The sequence below is a fragment of the Phaeoacremonium minimum genome, assembly GCF_000392275.1.
Source record: "Phaeoacremonium minimum UCRPA7 unplaced genomic scaffold PA7_03_scaffold_8, whole genome shotgun sequence".
In the NCBI taxonomy this organism is placed as follows: domain Eukaryota; kingdom Fungi; phylum Ascomycota; class Sordariomycetes; order Togniniales; family Togniniaceae; genus Phaeoacremonium; species Phaeoacremonium minimum.
This window is the reverse complement of record NW_006920915.1, coordinates 34,459-56,349: the sequence shown is the minus strand read 5'-3', so window position 1 is coordinate 56,349 and position 21,891 is coordinate 34,459. Positions and strand designations below refer to the sequence as shown.

The following is a 21,891-nucleotide window of genomic DNA, read 5'->3' as shown; positions in this document are numbered from 1 at the left end:
AAAACAATATGCCCGGGGAAACGAGAGATCCATCGTCCGCATGACCTCTGCAATACAGATGGTTGCGCTCCGAGAGACGCCAACGCGGCAGTGGACAAGTGTAGCTGTCCCGTTGCGGCGGCCGCGGTCTGTATCAGGGGTGGGTCCATGTTAGTTCAAATGCAGGATATTTTTGCCTGGCACAGGAACAGCGATTCTCAACCGGACAATGACATACCGATAAATTCGAGGCACCTCTCAAACTCCTCCGTCAGAGGATCAATACCGTTATCCTGCACACCTTGGATAATGCAGGTATTTTCCATGCCCCATTCCTCAAGCTCTCCATCACGCCACATGGCCGTTTCGCCCACACTCAGGATCTGACCAATTCCGAGGGCCCTCAACAGATCAGGGTTGTTGGCGTGGCCCAAATTGCCAAGGTACATATAGTCCAAGATACGGCTAGGAAGAGAGCCGTCCAGCCCAGGTAGCCATTTGGGCTCGTCCTTCACCATGGCTGTGATCTCCGAAAGGTTCTTATCTCTGCAAGCGGGTGACTCGGACAATAGCCGCGGCGCGAGAGCCATAAGAAGGGCCACGTCTGTTGGGTAAGCAAAAAAGTTGCGTCGCATCGTGGTGTGGAGCTGAAGCCAGGCGTCCGGGACGGGACGGCCGGTGCTGAAGCTGAAGTAGGCAATACCCAGCATCGTCGACTCCGTGTATCCGTCTGCACAATGGATCAGAATTTTGCGAGAGCGACCGGGCTGGGTAATCTTTGAATCGACATCGTCGGACATGGTGAAATCGCCGTCCTCATCTTTGCGGCTGGGGATGGTCGATGGTGTTGTCCCATGGGCCAAGTGGTAGATCCACCTGCACGTCTCCAAGATGCCATCTGCCTCAGCGTGTGACCAGGTGGGCGGCAGGATGCTTCCCGATGAAGGGAAGTCAAGATATGGCTGTTTGACAATCTCATCTGAACTCTCGGCGATGGCCTGCAAAGCAGCCGCGTTGAGGCGACCCATATCACTGCACTCAATTAGGACATCGTATCGTTCTTCCTCTTCCGTGCCATGATCGGGGGTTGGCCCTAGCCACACATTATGGGAGATCTCAGATGCCTTGGTCATGGCGTACATCTCCGTTCGCTCCTGGTGGAAGAAATCAACAACGTTGCCCGTCAGACGGCCGGCTGAATCAACGGCCACGAGCTCGTCATGCGCGTTTTCGAAGTCGGCGAAAGGGCTCACGCAGATGAATGTGTTGTAGCACGGCAATGGATGGCCTTGAGCCTCGTGTTTTTCCCGCCATCGCTTCTGCGCGGCTGCGATATCCCAGCCGAGCTTGCGGACAAGGACGTCGTCATCGCCGTACACTATGATGTCGGAGGTCATGGCGGTCTTTGCCGCCTGTATCTGGAAATTTCTCACGGAAAAGCCCTCCTTGGGATCAACCTCCAGGAACTCGGCCGTGGTGCCGGACTGCATGAACTCGTGGGGCGCGATGGCACCCTTGAGGCGGGCGACAGTCAGATCGCCATCGGCCTTGACGACCGTGATACCTCGTAAACAGCATGGCGTCTTCCGCAGGGCGCGGCGACGGGCTATGAAGAAGGCCTGCTGGATATGGTTGTTGGGGTGCAGGCCATGCAACCAAGGGAACACCTGCGAAGGGTCGGGCAGAGGTTGGCGCGAAATGTAGTCGAGGGCATCTGCCACATGGGCGGCATCGATCTTGTACAGAGCTAGCGAGCCGGAATCGAGGCGGACGTAGCCGTCGGGAGGGTGAAGGAGAGATGGCTGGGGGTTGTCATCTTCTCGGCCGGGCGACGGGGGCGGGGTGTTTGGCTCCTGCTGGGGTACGGGGCCCGGTGGGCAGACGGGTAAGTGCTTGTTTGGGAGGGGGACCGGGCATTGGGCAGCCTGGGTGTTGATGGTATCGAGGGTTATGGTGGAGGAGAGGGTGGTGATGCCCGAGGAGGAACGATGGGGTGGTATGGGCCGCGGGAGTGCAATGGTCGCCATTGCTCCTCCAGCCGGCAGCGTCCTCGAAAGAATCCAGACACGCCTGGCCTGGATCGGACCAGGGAAGACGAACCCCGATGAAGCAGTACCGTGCCAGATCAACAAGAGGGCACGCCCGAATATCCTGCCCTTTGGTGATCGCGTGGCGTGTATGCTGGAGCACGGCGCAACGCTAGTGAGCACGTTTGAAGAGACGTCGGCGAGGATGAAGCTCTAACCGCAGGCAATTAGCGAGATGAAGAAGGACGACAACTGATTGGATTCAATATGGCGAGGCCGTGCAACCAGAAGTGGGGTGAAAGCAAATAGAACAGTCGATGGCTAGAACAGCAGGCATGGAAGAGATGAAGAATGCAGGCGAGTGGTGAAGTGACAGTAGAGACGACGGGAGACAAGACACCCAAAACCTACAGAGGTATGGAAGGCTAAGGAAAGGTACCCTAGGTAGATGAGTTGACGTGGGTAGACCAAAGGACAACTTCAGGCCGGGACAAGAGGGAGAATGGCAGGAAACATGCACGCACGACCAAAAAGCTGAGGTTGGTCAGGTAAGGTGAGGATAGGACGGGGTGAGTAGATGAGGTAGATTGATGATACATACCGGGCGGCGTGCTCTTCAGGTTCGATGGGCAATGGGCAATGGGCGATGGGCGAGCAAGCTAATGGGCGTATGAGATGGTGGATTGTGGATGGCTGATGGCGCAGCCTTATCGCACATCCCTGTTTCAAAGAGGGGATGAGGTTTCACTCACAGGTGGGCGATAAGGCGTGCACGGCAGCGGCTGCCCGGGGGGGGAGGAGTGGAGGGTTTAGTAAAGTCAGTAAAGTTTAACAGCCGTGTGAGGGCTCCACCACCTGAAGAGACTCTTGACAAGGGAGGCATCTACCTAGCCAAGGCTGAACGGGCAATGTTCAGAAAGAGATAAGGGAAGAAGAGAGACGAGACGAAGAGTGTGGGCGGTCTCGGAGAATATGGCGATGGGATTGAATGGCAGATGCAATCGACGAAGTGCACAGGTGTGTGTAGTAGTATCCTAGGTTAAGTCTCGTTGGTGAGGGGGTGGAGATGGCGATGGCGATGGCGATGGCGATGGCGATGGGCTGGTGAGACCGGGGGCGGGAGTTCTGACAAGCGGGGCGGGGGGGGAGGATGCAACTGCGGTTGCAGGTGCAGGTGCAGGTGCGCAGTTGCAGGTGGCACAGAAGCTAAGATAACGAAGTTCACCTAACATTGGATTAGCTGCAGGTGGCCACCCACCTGTGCTGTGGGCACTGGGCACCTACCCTCCTACCTAACCTTAGTCGCCCCTCGGTACCTAACCTGCAGTCCTCGTTTCCTACCATACCTAACGTCCGTCTGTGTGCCTTTTTCACCTCCACATCAGTCTGCTGGGTATGGGTACTGGAGGCATTGGTAGCCAGAACTCTGCTGGGCATTGAAGAGAGATACGGCGAGGCAAGGCGAGCTATTAGCAGTAGATAGCTGTGACATATGAGCAGGTTGAGTGAGATACAGATGAAGAGCAGCCGGGCCATGTGTGCAACGTACCCAGGTACCTAGTGAAGAGATCTACCTAAGTACCTACCTGGCTCGCTAGGCTTGTAGGTCGAGGTATGCAGGTGTGATCCAGAGTTTAGGCGCGGGATAGAGCGATGAAGAGACGAGGAGGCGGCATGGCTCGACTCGATTCGATTCGATGGCCCTGGTCGTTTGGCCGTGTTTCGCAATCGACCTAGAGCGACCGCTGTGGGGGACACGCAATTGGTCAGCTCCTACTTATGTGCTTCCATGCAGATGCGTCTGTTGGCTCATACCTGGTAGTCTACCGCCTCCCTACTATACAGTAGGTAGCTGCTCCATGCCTTCCGACCGGTTTTTGGTGGGCTTATTATTGCAGAGGGTTTTCTTGACTTGTTAGGACGAGGTCTGCAAACCCTTCACTTCGCTTTACTTAGACACTTTAGACACCGTCTGCATGGGGTATGGTATGTAGACCAGTCTCCCAAGCAGAGAAAGGAAGATGGCTAGAATCTCAGATAGATGGTTGGATGGGACTTCTTCGAGAGACCACGGACAATGCTGGCAGGAGAGACCTCAGGGAAGCCTTCGAATGTAAGAAGATGGTATCGAACTCTGGATGCCTACTCTACAATACCTAGGCACTGCTAGGTGACCAGTTGGTTCTGGACTCTCGAATACCGGTACATTTGTAGGTCTTTCCTGGCTCGTCCAAATCACCCATCCGCCCATCCATTCATCCATTCGTTCGATTTCGACTAGGTGAGAAGACATTACGCGACATAAACATACAGTGGAGAGACGGTGGCTCTGTGGTCTGTTCTGTATCAGGGCCACTCAACATGATGGCATGTCGGATGGATCGAGGATATGGAAGTGGAAGTGTAGGTAGACAGGAAGGAGGGTGCTGGACAACTCTACAATTGGAGTCACCCCTCACATTGTCATTGATCGATCAAGGCAGGGGTATAGGGGTATCGAGTCCAAGGTATGCAGTACCGTACTGCATAATGGTTGGGTGAATCGACAGTGGGCGGCTAGTGTTGGGGCCCTTGGGGGGCGGCTGTTGCTAGTGACCCAATTGGGTGGCCCCTCCTCTTCCCCTCCCCCCCTTCCAGGTTCTCCCTCCAGCTCCCCAGGGTGCCCAGGTGGTCATATTATCCACGCAGATGGTACTGCGTAAGCAGGCTCGCGGGTTAGGAGAAGAGATGACGAAGAATAGCTCAACTTGGCTTCGGTAGCCCAGAACATCCCCGGTGGGGGCTTGTGCTTCTTGAATGTTTGAATTGATATCCTGTTTTCACACTGAGGGACCTAGAAAGAAGGTAGAACCAAAAGAGGGTCTGTCCTGTATTTCCAAGCATGTTACTGCATACCTACATGTAGGTGGTAAGGTGGGTGGGAGCTTGGGCCAGTCATGTCATGGGCAGTAACGCCGCCCAGGTCCAGGAGCTAGTCTACTGCGGGGCTGTTTTAGCAGCCCCGTCGAACAGTCGGGGATGGTCAGCTCTCAGCGACTCTACCAGCTACGAGCTTGCCTGGGGATTTACATACATGCCTTACCGGCCTATGTCCTTAGATCGCCGATGACGATGCATCGTCAACCAAGATCGTGGATGTCTTATTGATAGAGCTGTATGGTGGTACTTTGGAGGTGCAGAGAATGACCCTCTCCTCCATCCATCTAAAAGCAGTTAGGGATGTATGTTTGCCCTGCACCCTAGGTCAGTATATGGCCGAGGTTGTATCTGCAAGTGTTTTTTTTTTTTTTTTTAAATCGCTCGCCATTCGAGTGTCAAGCACCTCACAGCGTTCTGGTTGGAAACTGTCTCTTGCTTTGCCTGGCTGGTTGGCCCTCTATCGGCCGATCACTCATCTACCTGGGCTGTTGTTGCCTGGGTTGTGCCTGTCGGTTCAGAACTGGTCGCTCTCGATTGTCGTGTCAGATATCAAGGCGGATTCGGCCATCTGGAAGTCGAGGCGTTGCCCTTTGGAACCGTTGGCTCTCTCATGGAAGAGGCTCTTCCTACACCCAGTACAGCGGTTCCAACCCCAATCATCCTAGACCAGATCTTAAGCCCTTTCGCGGACAAGCGTCGCGCATGGCCACTCACGGTTTTGTGCTGCAATACTATATAATATCATATCTGCCCTTGGTCTCGATGGTGCAGGAGAAACCCTGCCGCGGCTGCGAGTGCCATTGGAGGTCAGGGCACCTGTATGCCCGCGGTACAAGTAACATCACAGCCTGAATCAATCAAGAGCCGTGCTCCCTCACACCTCTCTGCACGACTGCAGTAGCGTGTCTGCCGCGGGTTTCTCCTTGCCGTGCCGAGCCACATAGTCCTATAAGCGTGTCACGTTAAAATACAATCCTGCACTCCGGCCGCATCCTCTGCACCCTACCTTGGTCTTGTATTGTTCCAGTTCCGTGTGCTGGGAGTTACGACACCTGGACACGACCGATCACCTTCATTCGAAAGCTGCCCCGGCTGGCCAAAGTGTGTTATCACACTGCTCAGTAGTAATAGAATGGCCATACCAAAGGGTAATGGTAGCATCTGCAATAATATATATGCCCTGGCAGACGGCACTGTCTAATTATCCTCTATAGACCACTCTATATCGCGCCGGACTACGAACCCATCAAAGGCACACGTCAATGCCCCTGGACGCGCAAGTGAAGTCAGCCTTACCCCTGACAATATGTATCAATGGGATACCCATTCCATGAGACGGAGACGACATGGCCATCGGAATGGCATCTTCGCGTACTCAATGTCTCATCAACCTAAACGCCGGTCTAGTCCATGTTTTCCCCATATTTGAGTTGGCCTGGCACACTCGATGGTATCATCGCCTGGATCTTGTAATACAAAGAGCCATACTACATCTCACAAGTCCGATGCCAACGGCCCTCCGGCACATTGAGAATGTCGATGTTCGCATCACATGAACCCTGTCATGTCATCATCTTAATCGTCGCTTGTTATGCCTAATCCGATGAGGACAACGGTCGCCACATCCATCACCACCACAACAGTCCAGATGATCCAGGCAACAGCTGCTGTTGGGATCGAATTTCTCATGCTGACCGTTCCGGTACCGTCATCCGTAGGGACTCGCATATACTTCTCACGGCTGGTGTAGTACACGAGCGGGAACGTGATGAAGATGAGGCCAATTGCCAGGATGTAATTGCATGCAACGAGCGCCTGGGAGAGGCCGTCCTTGCCCACGGAGACAGCAACAATGAAAGCGGGGATGATGGCTACGCACCGCGTGGCCAGTCTCCTGAGGAAAGGGTTGATTCGGATCTTCAGCGCGCCTTCCATGATCATCTGACCCGCCATCGTCGCCACTATGCCGGCACTGATGCCGGAGAACAACAATGACACAGCGAACAACGTACCGGCGGCCGGTGCGATCACCGTTGAGAAGAGGTCGTACAGGTCGTAGAGATCCCCGGAGATCTCGTCGTCGCTGTCGGGGTCGTAGAACGACGCGCCCGAGATGATGATCAAGGCCGAGTTGACGAAGACAGCAACGGTGAATAGTGTAAATGTGAGCTCGGCAATCGAGTACGAGAGGCATGACTTGATGGCCCGCAGTGAGGGGCGATAAAGGCTGTCGGTGCTGGTGGTCGGGGTGGCATTGGGACTTAGATTATGCTTCACGTCGTATTCGTACAAGCGAGGTTGCTGAAGCGCTGTGCCAACATAGATGGCATGTGGCATAAGCGTGCCGCCGAGGATGGCACACGACTCATAGAGGCCGGTACTGACGAAGATATCTCGAGACGGAAGAAAGCCCTTGAAGACGGGACCGGCCGGGGCAGATATCATGGCCAGGGCGACGCAGATGGTGATGAAGATAGCCAGCACGAGGAGCGCAATGAAGATCTCAAAGATGCGGATCCGACGCATCTCACCATTTGATTTGTAGAACAAGAGGATAATGAGCGTGTCAGCGACGGAGACAACACACGCAGCCGGGAGGGGCAGCTTCGGTATCAGAATGTTCAGGGCGATGGCAGTACCGACGACCTGACCAATATCAGTACATACAATACACGCCTCGGCGATAGCGTAGATGAAAAGGTCCAGCCATCTTGGCAGGTATCGGTGGTTCATCTGAGCCAGGTCGAGCCCAGTCACGGTGCCGAGCTTGACACACAGTGACTAGTTTTGCAGGGTCAGTGGCTTGCCTGAGAGAAGGTGCAGTATTGGGCCGGAACGTACCTGGAGAAAGATGGCGACGATGTTGGAAACCAGGACCATGAAGAGGAGCTTATACTGGAAGGATGCGCCCGAGGAGATTGCGCTTTGGTAATTGTCAGGATCGACGTAGGCGACGCTGACGATGGCACCAGGGCCGAGGAATTTGAAGAATTTCCAGAGCTTGGCCCATGGCCCTCGAGGCTCAGAGTATGGCGAAGTATCCGATGGGAAGCCGAATCTACGCCTTGTCGAGCTCCACCAGGTCGAGGCCCCGGCGTCCTCCCCAGGAGCGAAAGAGGAGGCGGCTGAGATGGCCGTCTTCTCATCGCCGGGCCGAGGGACGCCCGTGTCTGAGGCGGGACGGACCTCCGATATTGCGGGCCCTGTGGAATCCGGATTTGCCATTGGAGGGAAATTTAATGGAGATGAGCAACACACAAGATAGTCGGGGGCGCTGTTCTCGAGAGACGCAAATGTGTCCTTGTCTATGTTCTCTCTTCTCCGGGGGGGTTTCTTTCTCGCCAGGCTAACAGGAAGACGGAGGGAGTAGAACGGGCGGCTACAGTGGCCCCAGTCTCTTGGTCCGTCGACCGGCCAGTCAATTGGTCCCCCAATAAGTCACTTAGTCGGTCTCGAGCAAGCAACAAGCCGTGAGGTCTCACGAGGCAGAAGTCGAAAAATCGGGAAACCGTAGCGACGGTCATGGATGGCATCGGGCTGGGTGGCTTTTATTGTAGGACAGGCTGGAACTTGGGCACGGCCCTAATGTGGGCAAGTCGCATAGAGCAGGTAGGTAGGTACCTACATTGATGCTCAAATGGGCCGAGAAGGCTAAGACCGCGAGTCTAGCTACAGGGGTGGCTTGATGGGTGGGTTGCAGTAGGTGAGGTGCGTAGCTAAGTAGGTAGATTGTGATTGTTGAGATGCGCTCTGCTGGGCCGGCGCAGACCCGGGAGGTGCATTGGATGGACGGATGTACTCTACTGTACACCTCGTGCATACCTGACCAGGCATGCCCAGATTCTCTGTCTGCCGTACAAAACCTTTCTTCGACCCATGTCAGGCTGTTACTGTTGGCATCTGCTGCGGAACTACCTTAGGTTGTACATATATCAACTTCCGTAACTAGGATGGTAGGCTACTAGGAGGCAGCCCTGAGATACCTGTGGGAAAAGGGTAATTGGTAACGCTGGGTAGCTCGATTAGATCGCTCAGATCAGGAAATCGTCTAGGCAATGGATCAATCTGCAAAGAACTCGTCTCAATCGCATGGGGGCGGGAAGTCCGTAGGGAAGGGTCTCGATCGAGGTCCAGGCACTTCAGCGTATCAAGCTTACTACTGGAGGATAAGCTTAGCTTAGACTCGGGTGCTCCAGCTCCACGGTGGTGGACTTCTAGGTGGTTGTACTAATCCACATCCACGGTGATCCACCTCAGCCCTTCTCTATCCCAGCTACCAGTCAATAGTCTAGCTGTCGACACGATTCCATACTACCGGTAGCTGCTAGACCATCCACCACCGCAATGTGGCTGTGGGTGATTTCATGGCTGCGAAAATTCTCGTGGCCACGTCGTGGAGCCAGGGGGCTACCTCGCTACCTAGCCAAGGAACCCACGCGCGTAGTCCATTGGCTGACGCTTCGAGAAGCTCTGCTACATACCGACCTAGATGAACCTACCGGACTGTAGGATGATGTTCAGATGGTACTATGTAAATCGGGCAAGATACAAAGAATCCAGTATCCGTCGGCATCTGCCTGCCGTCAGCGGATGGCCCGCCGTAACAGCAAATCTAACCTCCCTATTCCGGAAGCACAACGGTGGCGGCCTGCATATCTCGGCGTACCGTAATGTGGTCTGCAAGAGCAGGAATCGAATTGCCATCTGGAACAGCTAAACATACGGCTTGATAATATATCGATCTATCTACCTTTCTAGATTACTCGGTCATGAAAAAAAGCGCAATGCTAATCTCGTTATGAAAGAAGAAACGAAAGAAAAGAAGTAAGATGAGCAATAGGACATGTTCCAGCTTGGCTCGCCCACGAGGCGATCAGCCAGCATACAGTACACCTGGGCAGTCTAGACCCGCCGTATAAAGCCTGGCTCGGTTTGAATAGACGCAGGGGGTGGCCTTGCCCGGCGAGCCTACCTAAGCCCAGCTAGCTCAGGTACAGCACTAGCGTGGACGCGGATTTTCAATAATTCGATGCCCTCTGACCCGCCATTTGTCGAATCCCATGGCCACTCTTCCAATAATCTGATAATATCTGCCGATCCGACAGCGGGTGACGGACTCATTCGTCAAGGATGGGAACGGGAAGAGAGAACGAGATGCCATTTTTCGCAGCACTGCACACAACTGCGCTTAGAAAGGAGGCGGATAAAATGCACAAGCGCATTGAACACTTGATACCCTACCGTAATCGCAACGCCTACACCTCGGTTTCCATTAGCACATTACCTTGCGTACCTTGGGCAGGTAGAATCAGTTCCAGACGAAGACAAGCTGACAGGAGCAGCAGGAATAAGCATTTCTTTGTGTCTCGCCAGTTCCCGTCCGCTGACTCTGGTGCCTCTTGGCCTGCGTGGCCCCCTGCTGTTCTCCCCACTTACCCAGGGAGGTATCACAGTACCTAGGTAGGTACTATAGTTATTACCTAGGTATCCTCCTGTCAATCCGCCCACCTGGGGGCCTGGGTATGTAAAGTACGTGCACCTAGGTATGTGCCGTGAAAATCTGGTCACCGGGGATTTACTGTCATACCAAAATACTGTATCATTAACAATGATAAGGCACGATTTCTTGCAGGTTCGCAGGTACACTTGCAGTTGTACGTATGCTGCTCTCAATTACGCGCTTGCTTCTTCTGCTTTCTTGTTCTGCTCTGGCCGTACTTCCCGCCAGGCGGAGCCCGCGTGGATCTATCGGCTTTGAGTCTCAGGAGGCTTTAGGTCTGCCAGCAACAATATATACTCCTTATAGGTAGATAGTTAAAGAAATAGAAGAATAAGCAAAAGTCAGCGCGTAAGATTAGAGAGGCTGCTGTGGGAAGCCGAGTCCATCCAAGTAAGATGATGTGCGCTATGCACTAGATACCTACCTAGCTGTACCTTGCAGGAAGCGCGCATCCAAGTCAGCTGGCCGGCCCCCTATAGGGAGGCCCGTAAGGGGGTCTGGGTTGTGGGAGGGGGCTTAAGTAGATCGGGTTTCTCTCGATTGACGACAGTCCGTTTCCCTCTCGCCTTGCACTTCCTCGTCGTCCTCCGTCCTTTGCGTCCGACCTCACGGCACCGTCGCCGAATGCGTTCGGTCGGTCACCGGTCTTAGCTCTGTCATTTTTTCCGCTACTTTGGGCTCGAGAGCTTAAGTCACACTTCACGCATCAGCTCTTCACATTCGCTTAGTCTCCCGACATCGTGTACGGCCCTAAAGAATGAACTGAAGAAAAACAGCCCCGTTCCTTTCTGCGCTGCATCACATTCGGGACGACGGTGTTTCCGTGTGCTCCTATCGGCCTTGTATTGCGCGTACGGAAGAGGTGGGATTGGGGGAATTAAAAGAAAAACAAAAGAAAAAAAAACTCCCGCCATGGCAAACATCGACACGCTGTTATTCAACTTGGCCTCCTTCATCGCCGGGCTCTTCCTCCTCGAATATGGCGCTGACAAGTTTGTCGACAATACAGCCATTGTTGCCAAGAGGCTCAAAGTCTCACCCACCCTTGTCGGTCTCTTGACTTGTGGCGCTGAATGGGAAGAGGTAGGCATTTTCTCGGCCACACTATCTCCTGTGTATTCTTTTCTCTCTTCGCGTTTGCAATGGCTTCGTCGAGCCGCCCATTGTCGTCCAAGTCAAGAATGGAGGACTACCACCGCCAGCATGCGAAATGAAATGTACGAGGTCATATGCTGACGTTATTCGATGCACAGCTTGTCGTGATTGCCGTTGCCCTCGGCCAAAATAGACCCACACTAGCGTTGGGTAACTTGATAGGATCTAGCATTGCCAATATACTGGCATCATTCTCGCTGGGACTTTTCTTCATGAGAACTTCTACCTTTGATCGCAGCTCCAAGATCTACTCTGCAGTTCTGCTCGCTCTCACCTCGGTCTTCCTCGTGGCACTTTACGCCGTGCCAGCCCGTCTGAAATGGCTGGCTGGCCTCGCTCTCATGGGTGCATTCGTCGTCTACGTCGGTTCCGTTGCCTCGTTGATCTACAGAGGCACGCTCACTGCCCCAGAAGACGACTCGGATAGTGACAGCGTTTCGGACTCGGACGGGAGCAGCAGCAGCAGTAGTAGCAAGGACGAGGACGAGGCTGGGGTCATTCCCGAGGACAGCGACTCGGACCTTGAACTGCAGGAGAAGCCTGGCGGCCCAGACACCGCAATCGCGTTGAATAGTCTTCGGCACAGTATGCTGCCTCATGCGCCTCGGAAATCGAGAAAGATGAGGCCAGTTCGAACCATCAGATCGCGTCCCAAGCCCATGTGGACGTACCTGCTTCGACTCATCGTTGGATTTATCGCCTTGATGGTGTCGAGTTACGTCATTGCCCACAGTGCTGGGACATTAGGCTCTGAATTGGGCCTATCTAGCACCGTGGTGGGAACAACAATCCTATCTCTGGCGACAACCCTTCCAGAGAAGTTTGTGGCTATCCTTGGAGGCATGCGGCACCAGCCGGGGATCATGGTAGCGAACACCGTCGGATCTAACATCTTCCTGGTGACACTCTGCGCGGGCATCATGTTTTTCTGGGCGAGCCCGGAGCAGTTAGAGGGTGGCTTCACAGCTTTTGAGGCAATGGTTATGTGGGCATCTTCGGCACTCATTTTCGTCATTGTACTCGGAGGTGGGCGATGGTGGATGGGTCCTGTGTTTCTCGCCTTGTATATTGCCTTCCTCATCTTCGAGCTTGCAAACGGCCGCGCACACAACGACGATTGAGCTGTTTTAGAACTGTTGAACATTGCAACACTGTAATAAAACCCAAATAGACTTTTAATACTCTTATGAGTTGCTATCATTTGTAATCGCCCTGAAATATGGATCGTGGAAGATTCGGCGGCCTATATATCTTACGATCATAACCTCGATAGGCCATGTCTAAGTAGACATCTCAGCAAACAGTCTATTGTTAGTAATGCCTGATAGTCATGTATCCGGCGTTGTTGGGGCCTTCAGATCGTTCTAAAGCGTCCGGCCACACGAACAGTAGCCGATATGTCTTCCAAGCGTGCATGTTATAGAACTACATGTTGCAACATCCTGTCTCGACCAGGTAGGTAGGTACGTAGGATCGATAAATGACAATGGAAAATGTCATTGAAAGTGTGTAAGGATGTGGAAACTCTTAAGATCGAGATGTGAGGCGCCTACCAAACCAATTATTAGGTCTGGTGGATACTTCAGTAGATACCTAGGTACCTAAGGTAGGCAAGCGGCACCTCCACACGTCATCAACGCCCCACAGCGCCAGAGCCCCAGCTGAAGCGAACCATGAGCTTGTCTGCCTGTTGCTTCCCTTGTGCGATACCAAGCTCCCCCTTGAGGAACGACATACGTACTTCAATAAGAAAGCCACCTGCAGACAAGGTCAAAGGGCATGTGATCCTTCATTCGAAAATGGTTCAGCCTCCAGTCTTCAGGTAGCCACGGCTCAGCCAAAACAGCTATACTGCCCAGCTCCTTCGATCATGGACTATTGCCGTGTTGCCGATTTGTCCCCGGCTTACCGAGATACCACAGTGGCTACCGTTTTCTGAGTATGCTAGCATGCTGCTTCACTCTGCCCTCCTCATTACTGATCCGCCAGACTGACTTCATCAGCACAGCGCACTCTTCCCGACCGCCGGCAGATGACCATGTCATCGGCGCCTCACACCTACGGCGCGGCCTGCCGCTTAGCTCCAGTCTCGGAGCTGTCACCCCCGGCCGGACTCGAAGGCATACCCCCTATCCGCCCACAGTTCTTCTATGCTTCGCCTATCCCTATCGATGACCCGCTGTCCACCACAACTATTGCCGGATCTGTAGACAGCAAATCCTCGAAGCAGCAGCTCCGTCCTTTCTCTACCGGTGACAACAATGCTCTAGAGAAAGCCTGGCTATCGCTTGCCTCCGACGATGACAGGCTCAACCACGACCATGCTCGGAGGGACAGAAGCCCTAGCCCTTCTCTTGCAAAGCGAAATGCCGAGAGGTTGAATGCAATAATACAAGACTTGGCGGCGAAGCACCTGGAAAAACACGCGCACGAGACTGACTACCAGGGAGCTCCCGAGCTCCTGCCACCAACACAATCGAGCACCGATATACAAATGTGTTGCCCTGAGCTCGCTATGGATGCAGCGAACGAGTTAAGAGAGTCTTTTTGCGCCGTGACCAGGAAGCGACAACAAGGTTTAGACCAAGACAGAATTATTCGGGCTGTCATGACAGTTATAAAAGAAGCTCAGTCTGATCTAGAGCCGATAGCCAGCACGTCGATAAATGAAACAAGCCAAGGAAGACAGATCTCATCAAGCCTATTCTCCGCCAACCCCACCGCCAGCAGCCCATTCGTGCTTACCAGTCTCTCGACTTCTTCTCGGGCAAGAAGCTCTTCCCTGTCAAATAAAGACGACCGTTCACAACTTGGGCAAACCAGAGACCGGTCAATCACTAATGCTTCCACATCCCCATCGGATTTCCCCCCGGTTCTTGGAGAGGCCGGCGCTACCCTCTCTACGACGACAGCTCCGATTCCCATCCGACCTCCAGTTGTAGATGACGGAATTTCTGGAAAGCCGTTTATCAGAGTCGAGGGATCTGGAGGCAATCAAGCTGCAGCTGCATCACCTCTGAAGAGTGACGCGAAATCTCAGCGCAAAGTCCTTGATGGGCAAATAGCACTAACTAGTAGAGATGAACAATCTCATAACGTCAACGTCCTTAGAGAGCAGAAGCGGGTCGACAGGCGACAGAGAGAGAGCATCGTTGACACACCAGTGGGTGTGTCCAGGCTACATTTGGTCTCGCTACCTGTGCTTCAGATGAAGCCAATTTATTGGTCTCCTGTAAACGATGTCGCTATCGTGTTACGGGCGACATGGTTCTATAGGTATGCTGTTTGCTGCAATTCATCATCCATAGGTAGCTAACCAATCATGCCCTAGGGATAATATGCTTCCAGTAGAACCTGCTGTTGCAAATCAATTAGAAATTGGATATCGTGAACTTCGGCCATATAGTGAGACCTGGAGGGACGAGGTCAGGTGTGCAATAGAAATTGGCCCTCTAGGCGAGGAAAAGGTCTCCCATCCTCTCTGGCCAAAGCCAATGAGGTTATCTAAAACGAAGGACGAGGATATTGCCGAGCCTCCCATCTCGTCTGACCCATTTTGTGCGGCTCGATGTTTTCGTGGGGAAGCCTCGGCTGAAGGCACACTCGAGCCGGTACATCCAATTCAGGATCCTGCCAACCCACCTGTGCCAACGAAGATGTATGCCTCCTATCATGTCATCTACAAAGATGCCGGGGTTGCCTTTCTCCTTAAGCCAAGCCTTAAGCCATCCGCATACTACGGCCGCAGACCGGTCGCAAAGATATCAAGAGGTTTGACGGTTGGGATACCAGTTATCAGGGGATTTGACCAACAAGCATGGGAAGCGATTCACGAAAAGAGGAGCACTATGCCGAAGAAAGAACCCAAAATCGTCTCTGAGCAGACCCAGCCTCAAATCGAAGGACATGGTACATGTGCTGGCTGCAAAACGGAGTTAGACCAGAGTCAAGTCACTGATCTTGTCTTGATAGCTCATGGAATTGGGCAAAAATTCGCAGAGCGCGTGGAGAGTTTCCACTTCACTCATGCGGTCACGGCTTTCCGCAGAGCAGTCAACCTTGAATTAAGGAGCGAAGCTGTTAAGTCAATTCTGCGCCCCAATCACAATGGGATCATGGTCCTGCCAGTCAACTGGCGACATAGCCTTTCATTTGAGGACGGCGGACCGGTGAAAGAAGAGGATGAGACAGCCTATACGGCAGATGGTTTCACCCTTAAAGACATCGAACCTAGCACTATTCCCGCCGTTCGTAGCATGATCTCCGATGTCATGTTTGATATACCATTCTACATGTCACATCACAAGCCGAAGATGATTGAAGCACTTGTGGGTGAAGCGAACCGCGTGTACCGTCTATGGTGTAGCAATAATCCTGGATTCGCAAAAAACGGTCGCGTTCATCTTATTGGACATTCTCTCGGGAGCGCCATGGCAATCGAGGTTCTGTCGAAGCAACCCACCCAGGTTCCGAGGCTTGATCTGAGCAGACCGCAACCGGAGACTACGTTCTTCGAATTTGATACCACAAATCTCTTTCTCCTAGGTAGTCCTGCCGGCTTCTTTTTACTCTTGGAAAGGGGAAACCTCATTCCTAGGAAGGGACGACAAAAACCGGGCGCCGACCCTGCCGATACAGTTGGTGAAGGCGTTGTCAGTGAGGCTGGTATCTTCGGCTGCATAGCGGTCGATAATATCTATAATATACTCGCCAAGGAGGACCCAATCGCATATTTACTCAACGGCACCATCGACCCAGTCTACGCCTCCAGTCTTGAGGTAGCACATGTCCCAAGCGCAACTACGTCTTGGTACAAATCTGTTGGGGATGCGATACGTACCATCGTACCTGGGGTGGCGGCCCCGACGGATGTACCTGTGCCGGGGGTAGTGAAGCCCCCGACCGTTCGATTCCCATCGCAGCTGGAGCTTGAGATTCATGACTTCACACGGGAAGAAATTGCTGAGAGGAAGGCATTTCTGCTGAACGATAACGGACAAATCGATTTTTACCTGCGCTCAGGTAATGGACCTTTGGAGATCCAGTATCTCAATATGCTGAGTGCTCACACCAGCTATTGGACAAATAGAGATCTAGTCCGTCTTCTCTGCATTGAGATAGGGAGGCGCCCGGGCAAAGCACATACACTTCCGGTGATGAGGGCTGTTAAGGCGAGCAGACGCTTGCTTCCATTGAGACGATAAACAATCAGATAAAAGTTTGTCGAGAAAGGCGAGCGGCAAGGCCGCGTCAGAAGCTTAGCATCCCGCAAAGGTTGATTCCTTCTTGACAGGATATTTCCTTCGTACAGCGAAGATACACCATATAGAATAATACAGGACTATCATTTGGCATCAAGTTGGCACTTATTCGGCGTGAATGAACGCCCTTGCACTTTGCAATGTATTTCAAATGCCATCGAGCTCCATCATGCCTTCTTCTAGTTCCTCAATGTCTCCATATTCGTCCTCGTCCATGCTTTGCGGAGGGCCGCCGGCCATTTGCAGGCCATCTTGCAGCTCCCTAATCTTCTCCTCGTCCATTTTCTCCTGGTGCTTCCGCAAATCCTCAGAGCTCCAAGTGCTAATGCCCTCTTGATCTTTAGCCCTGAAAGGCTGGGCCATAGTCCTCAAGAATTTCCTTGCGCTGCCGACTGCCATATCTGTACTGAGATTGGTCTCGGCATCCGATAGGGCTTGGTTGATCCACTTTGGCAGCTGAGTTCGCTTTTTCTGGAACCTACGGTCTGCAAGAACCATGATACCATAGTCATCCTTGCCTCTCAAGACTCGACCCAGACACTGTGCGGCATGACGCATAGCATCAAAGGACAAGAAATCATTCTCCCGGATGCGATAGGTCTCTCGCAAGAATTCCAGTCGAGCCTTGAGTATTCGTGATTCCGTGTATTGGAACGGAACGCCGATACATAACACCGTTCGGCCATACTGGTGATCGAAATCAATACCTTCTGATACCTTCCCACGTGCGACACAAAGCAGGACAGCGCCACGACCATTGCAACACGCGGTACGGTATGTCTCAAGAGCGAGTGACGTCTCCTGAGCATCAGGTGTTTCGACAAGGATGAGTTTGTATTTCCAAACTTCGTCCAGAATGCCCATACCCTGCCACATACTGATGATCGACTCCATATACAAGTATGAGGGGAAAAAAACCACCATTCCATCCGGTGTGATTTTGGCAAACTCGGTCAGCAGATTCCCATAATTTCGAACTACACTCGGCTCGTTTCGAACCTGGAAACTTGTTGAGATGGAGGCCTGATCACTCCCTCGCGTGACAATCATGGGTAAGAATGACTTCCTGGCGAGTGTCATGCTGTATGATTCTTGCACGACAGTGGGAAAGGCAAGCATCTTTGGATACATCTCTAGCGGCGATATGGTTCCAGAAGTGATGATCACGGAGCTAAATCTTTCGAAAACCGGCTTAATGGCAATGGCTGCGTCGAGGCAGGTGAAATGAAGGATGGGGTTCGGCACCTCAGCTGTGTCCGACTCAAAGGGCTCCAGGATAAGCAGGAACCCTTTCTCATAGGTGGAGACAAGCGTTGCGAATGTTGCGACTTCCTGCAATGGCTGATAGTCTTCGATATTGGTAAGTTCCAGCGTTCTGACCAATGATGTCAACCGTTCGGCGCAGAATCGTAATGGTTTCTTCTCTATGAAGGTGTATTCTCGAAGATGAGCGAGAAACGACGGAGGCGTTTCTGAGATTACTTGCCGCACCTTCATACGCGTCTAAAGGATGGTAAATGAGTGAACTCTAAATGACAGCACATGCATCCACACACCTTGAGATACTCAATGAATCTCTTGAGAAACGCCACGAAGTGCTCGGCTCTTCTGATGTTTCCGGGAACAGCTTCCTTCAGCAAGTCTTCTGGAAGGGCTATAGGAAGAGTCAGAACTGGACGTGGGATCGCGGCCATGCAGCTTACCCGGATTCGCCATGAAAGCATCCTCTTGGCGTGCTTCGTCGGCACCTCTTAAGCCTTCAACAAGCTTTTGATATTCGTTTTCAAGCTGCTTCTGGTCGGTCTCCCTCATCTCGGAGATCTTCTTCTCGAGATTTTGTGCGCCACGAGTGGCTCTTCGCAAAGAATCTTCGGTAATATCAGTACTTAGGGACTCGATACACACATTGTCGATGTTGTGGGCCTCATCGAACACGACTATGCAATCTTTGGAGAGTTCCCTGGAAACACGTTCGGCAATTTTGGGATCCAGAAGGTAGTGATAAGAGTAAATGATGACGTTGCAGAATTGCATCTACCTTTGTATCAGATTCCCCCACTCTTGCCAGTTATGAGCGGGACATTACTCACCATGCGACGGGCGGTAAAATACGGGCATTGCTTGTGTTGCTCGCCATACCGCAAGAGTCCATCAAGCGTCCAGACGCCATTAGGTATAAGGTTATGAGGCTCGAGCAGATCAAGATTCTAGGTACGTTAGGCTGTCGTAAATACCAGAAGAGGCGCTGTTAGACTTACATCATGATAGATACACACATCGACGTTCTCACCCCTGTCTTTCTTTTCCTTGACGAAACCGGCCGTCAAGCTACGACAACGAGCATCGACAATGCTGCCACTTTTCTCTCTCTTTACTGACGGATGAAGACAGAGATTCTTCCGACTCGTTAGGCCGAGGCCGCGGAATTCTTCTTCGTGACCTAGTTGTTCTGCACGATACTTCATCAAAGCTTTCAGTTCGGTCAGTGCCTTCTCGATCTCAGACATAGTACCTGCACAGAAAGAGCCGCTGTTAGCGTAATAGGAGAGGCATGGTCAGCTTGTTACGCACGCGAGCAGTAAATAAGCTTGCGGCGTTCCGGGGAGTGCTGTTGATATGCTACAATCAAAGATAGCAGTGATACAGTCTTTCCTGTACCCGAAGGCATCTCCAAAACGCAGTGTCCGCCCGCGTCGAGCGTTCCTATAAGGTATATCAGCCTAAGTCAAGGAGGCGGGCATTCGTGAACATACGCTTGAGATCGCACATGTAGCTTGAAAGCCGATCATTGTGAGTACTATAGTCTTGCAAAGGTTTGCTTGGTGCAAACTTACGCATATTGCTCTGGGGAAGCCAGTTAGCGTGTCTCAAGCTATGGTGAGATCGGACATACCAGGATATATTCGTGGGTAGGGAAAGAGAACGGGCAGGTCACTGCAGTCTAATTAACATGCCTGCTTTTCAAGACTGAGTGATGGGGAGCTTGCTCTATGTGAAACAACATGGCTGATGACGACCGAGCGGCTGGCACCGCTAAGACGTGCACTCCCTCTAGCAGAAGATTACGGAAATCTGTTGCCAGTCGACGGTCGTTGCTTGACGAGCCGTGCTCCTGTGTCCCGAGAAATTAATCGTCAATCGTACGTCTGCTCTTCGATTCGGAAGTTGCAGATATTCTTTCGCAGTACCCGGAGAGGCGGGTGGTGCTGAGCGTCGTGATGAGTGGCCCAGTCGATCAAACTTCTTTCAGCATATCATACGAGCATAGGAAAGCTAGCAGGCTCTGTTCAACTAAATGAGTCTTGATGGCGGTAGAATAGATGCAGGCGATGTGGATTATGACGTTCCTTGGGTATGTAAGGTAGTTACTGTCTCTGGAAATGGGTTCAGTGATGACGGCGATATCGATGATCTTGAGCTCCGTTGCCTACTCGCATCACGTGCGGTGTCTGGCCTTTAATCCACAAAACGCGCTAAATATGGTTGTCAGACGCGGGACCACGTGACACAGTTATAGACGATATGTTCTTTTCAATTCCCAAAGCACTCCGCAACATGAGACTTCGACAGATCCTGCATCATATTTGTCGTGTTTATATCAATTGTCTTGAACTGACGGAATATGATAACTTCCGATTTTTGAACTGCTCTTTTTATTCCCTTTCGTTCAAAGGGCAGCATTTAAACTAAGCGCACAGCCGCGTGCTTAAACCTAACTTGTCTAATTCATCCCCGTCAGGGGAAGTCTCGATAGTAGGAGTCTTACAAGCCAACAGGATGTATTTGAAACAAACTATGCTCCTGCGCAAAAGTACGAGACATAATCATATCGATAAGCTAAATTGAACAACCTCCTCTCATTCATATCCTGCCTCCTCAATTCCGAGTGGAATCACATTCTTGGCTTGTTCATTCAGCAGCATGGAAATCTACAGCAGCTGGGAACACTCACTAGTTCAATTGCTTGTTCTCCCAGCGTACACGCATTTGCGAATAGATCTAATGTGCAGTCAGGATCAGGCACGCCTATGCCAACTCATGAATTTCTCATGGATAGAAAACTGTCGTTGTCATCAAGTCACGGCTATTCTCCACGGTGCCACTAGAATTATGGAGAAACATCATATCTACGTGATTTTGGGAACTGAATAACACTTAAAATAACTCATTAGCATACCTTTCAGGATTAAGGTGGGCGGAGTTGAAGTTCGAGGCTATCTTGACATTGACGGAGCATAAAGTCCCTATGGCAGGGACAGTGCATCTGCATTCGCCCCCGAACCAGCCGCAGTTTCAAAAGGCAAGCAGGGGCGAGGCAAAGCAAAACACATGTGTGCTCGGTGGTTATACCTGCTCACTAAATAGACAGCTACTAGGCTAGGTCTCGGATTTTGCCGTGATGGTTCAATGATCGAACGCTTGTTTAGCCCATGGGGACACAAATAGATTCAGAGAGCCGAGATCTACGGAACCAGACACCAACATAGCAACGCCTGTCGCAGCTTGCGGATCGGCCTACAACGATTTTCAGAGTCATTTCGACGCCAGTCTTTGTGAAGGATCGAGATATGCATGGCTAACATGGCTAGCTGTTATATACCCGAAGGACGTATAGATGCCGAAGCTTGCGGTCTGTCCCTACGCCGTGATCCTGCAGATCGCGATCCTGATGGCAAAGAAGACAGCTACCAACTTAGCTAGCTTGCGAATCATGGAAGCGTGGTCCTTCTGTTCCCGGTCGCCAGGGGGAGCAACAAGCTGCTGACGGTGTGGATGCAATGACGTCGGGCTGAAAAGGGGGGAGGGCCATTCTGCAGCTTGCCCGTTGTGGTTTCCAACAAACATGATGAAGCCAGCCAGTGCAACCATCAGAAAGCAATTTATGCGGGACCGCCGGTTCATAATGGGGCGTGCAGACGCAAATTCTCGGAGAACAGGCATGAGGACGGCATGATTCTTCTTTTTTTTTTTTTTTTTTTGAGACGGGCTAATTATGGAAGATTGGCGTCTCATTGCTCGGCGGTGATTTTGACATCCAAGCCGATGGATA

General features: G+C 52.2%; 3 protein-coding genes across 3 annotated transcripts; all 3 read right to left on the bottom strand.

The window, feature by feature from the left end:
- Positions 1-197: 197 nt before the first annotated feature.
- Positions 198-1,896, bottom strand: UCRPA7_151 (putative pps1 dual specificty phosphatase protein; the record flags this gene model as incomplete). Its single annotated transcript, XM_007912749.1, has 2 exons — positions 198-1,795; positions 1,863-1,896. The coding sequence occupies 2 exons, from the start codon at positions 1,894-1,896 to the stop codon at positions 198-200; spliced, it is 1,632 nt and encodes a 543-aa protein (XP_007910940.1).
- A 4,604-nt stretch (positions 1,897-6,500) lies between these two features.
- Positions 6,501-8,150, bottom strand: UCRPA7_150 (putative metal ion transporter metal ion transporter protein; the record flags this gene model as incomplete). The annotated part of the gene is made up of 2 exons (XM_007912748.1): positions 6,501-7,706; positions 7,767-8,150. The coding sequence occupies 2 exons, from the start codon at positions 8,148-8,150 to the stop codon at positions 6,501-6,503; spliced, it is 1,590 nt and encodes a 529-aa protein (XP_007910939.1).
- An 8,838-nt stretch (positions 8,151-16,988) lies between these two features.
- UCRPA7_149 (putative dna repair helicase rad3 protein) lies at positions 16,989-18,934 on the bottom strand (the record flags this gene model as incomplete). Its single annotated transcript, XM_007912747.1, has 4 exons — positions 16,989-18,344; positions 18,398-18,495; positions 18,545-18,875; positions 18,932-18,934. 4 exons carry the CDS (start codon positions 18,932-18,934, stop codon positions 16,989-16,991), a joined length of 1,788 nt encoding a protein of 595 aa, XP_007910938.1.
- Between the last annotated feature and the right edge of the window lie 2,957 nt (positions 18,935-21,891).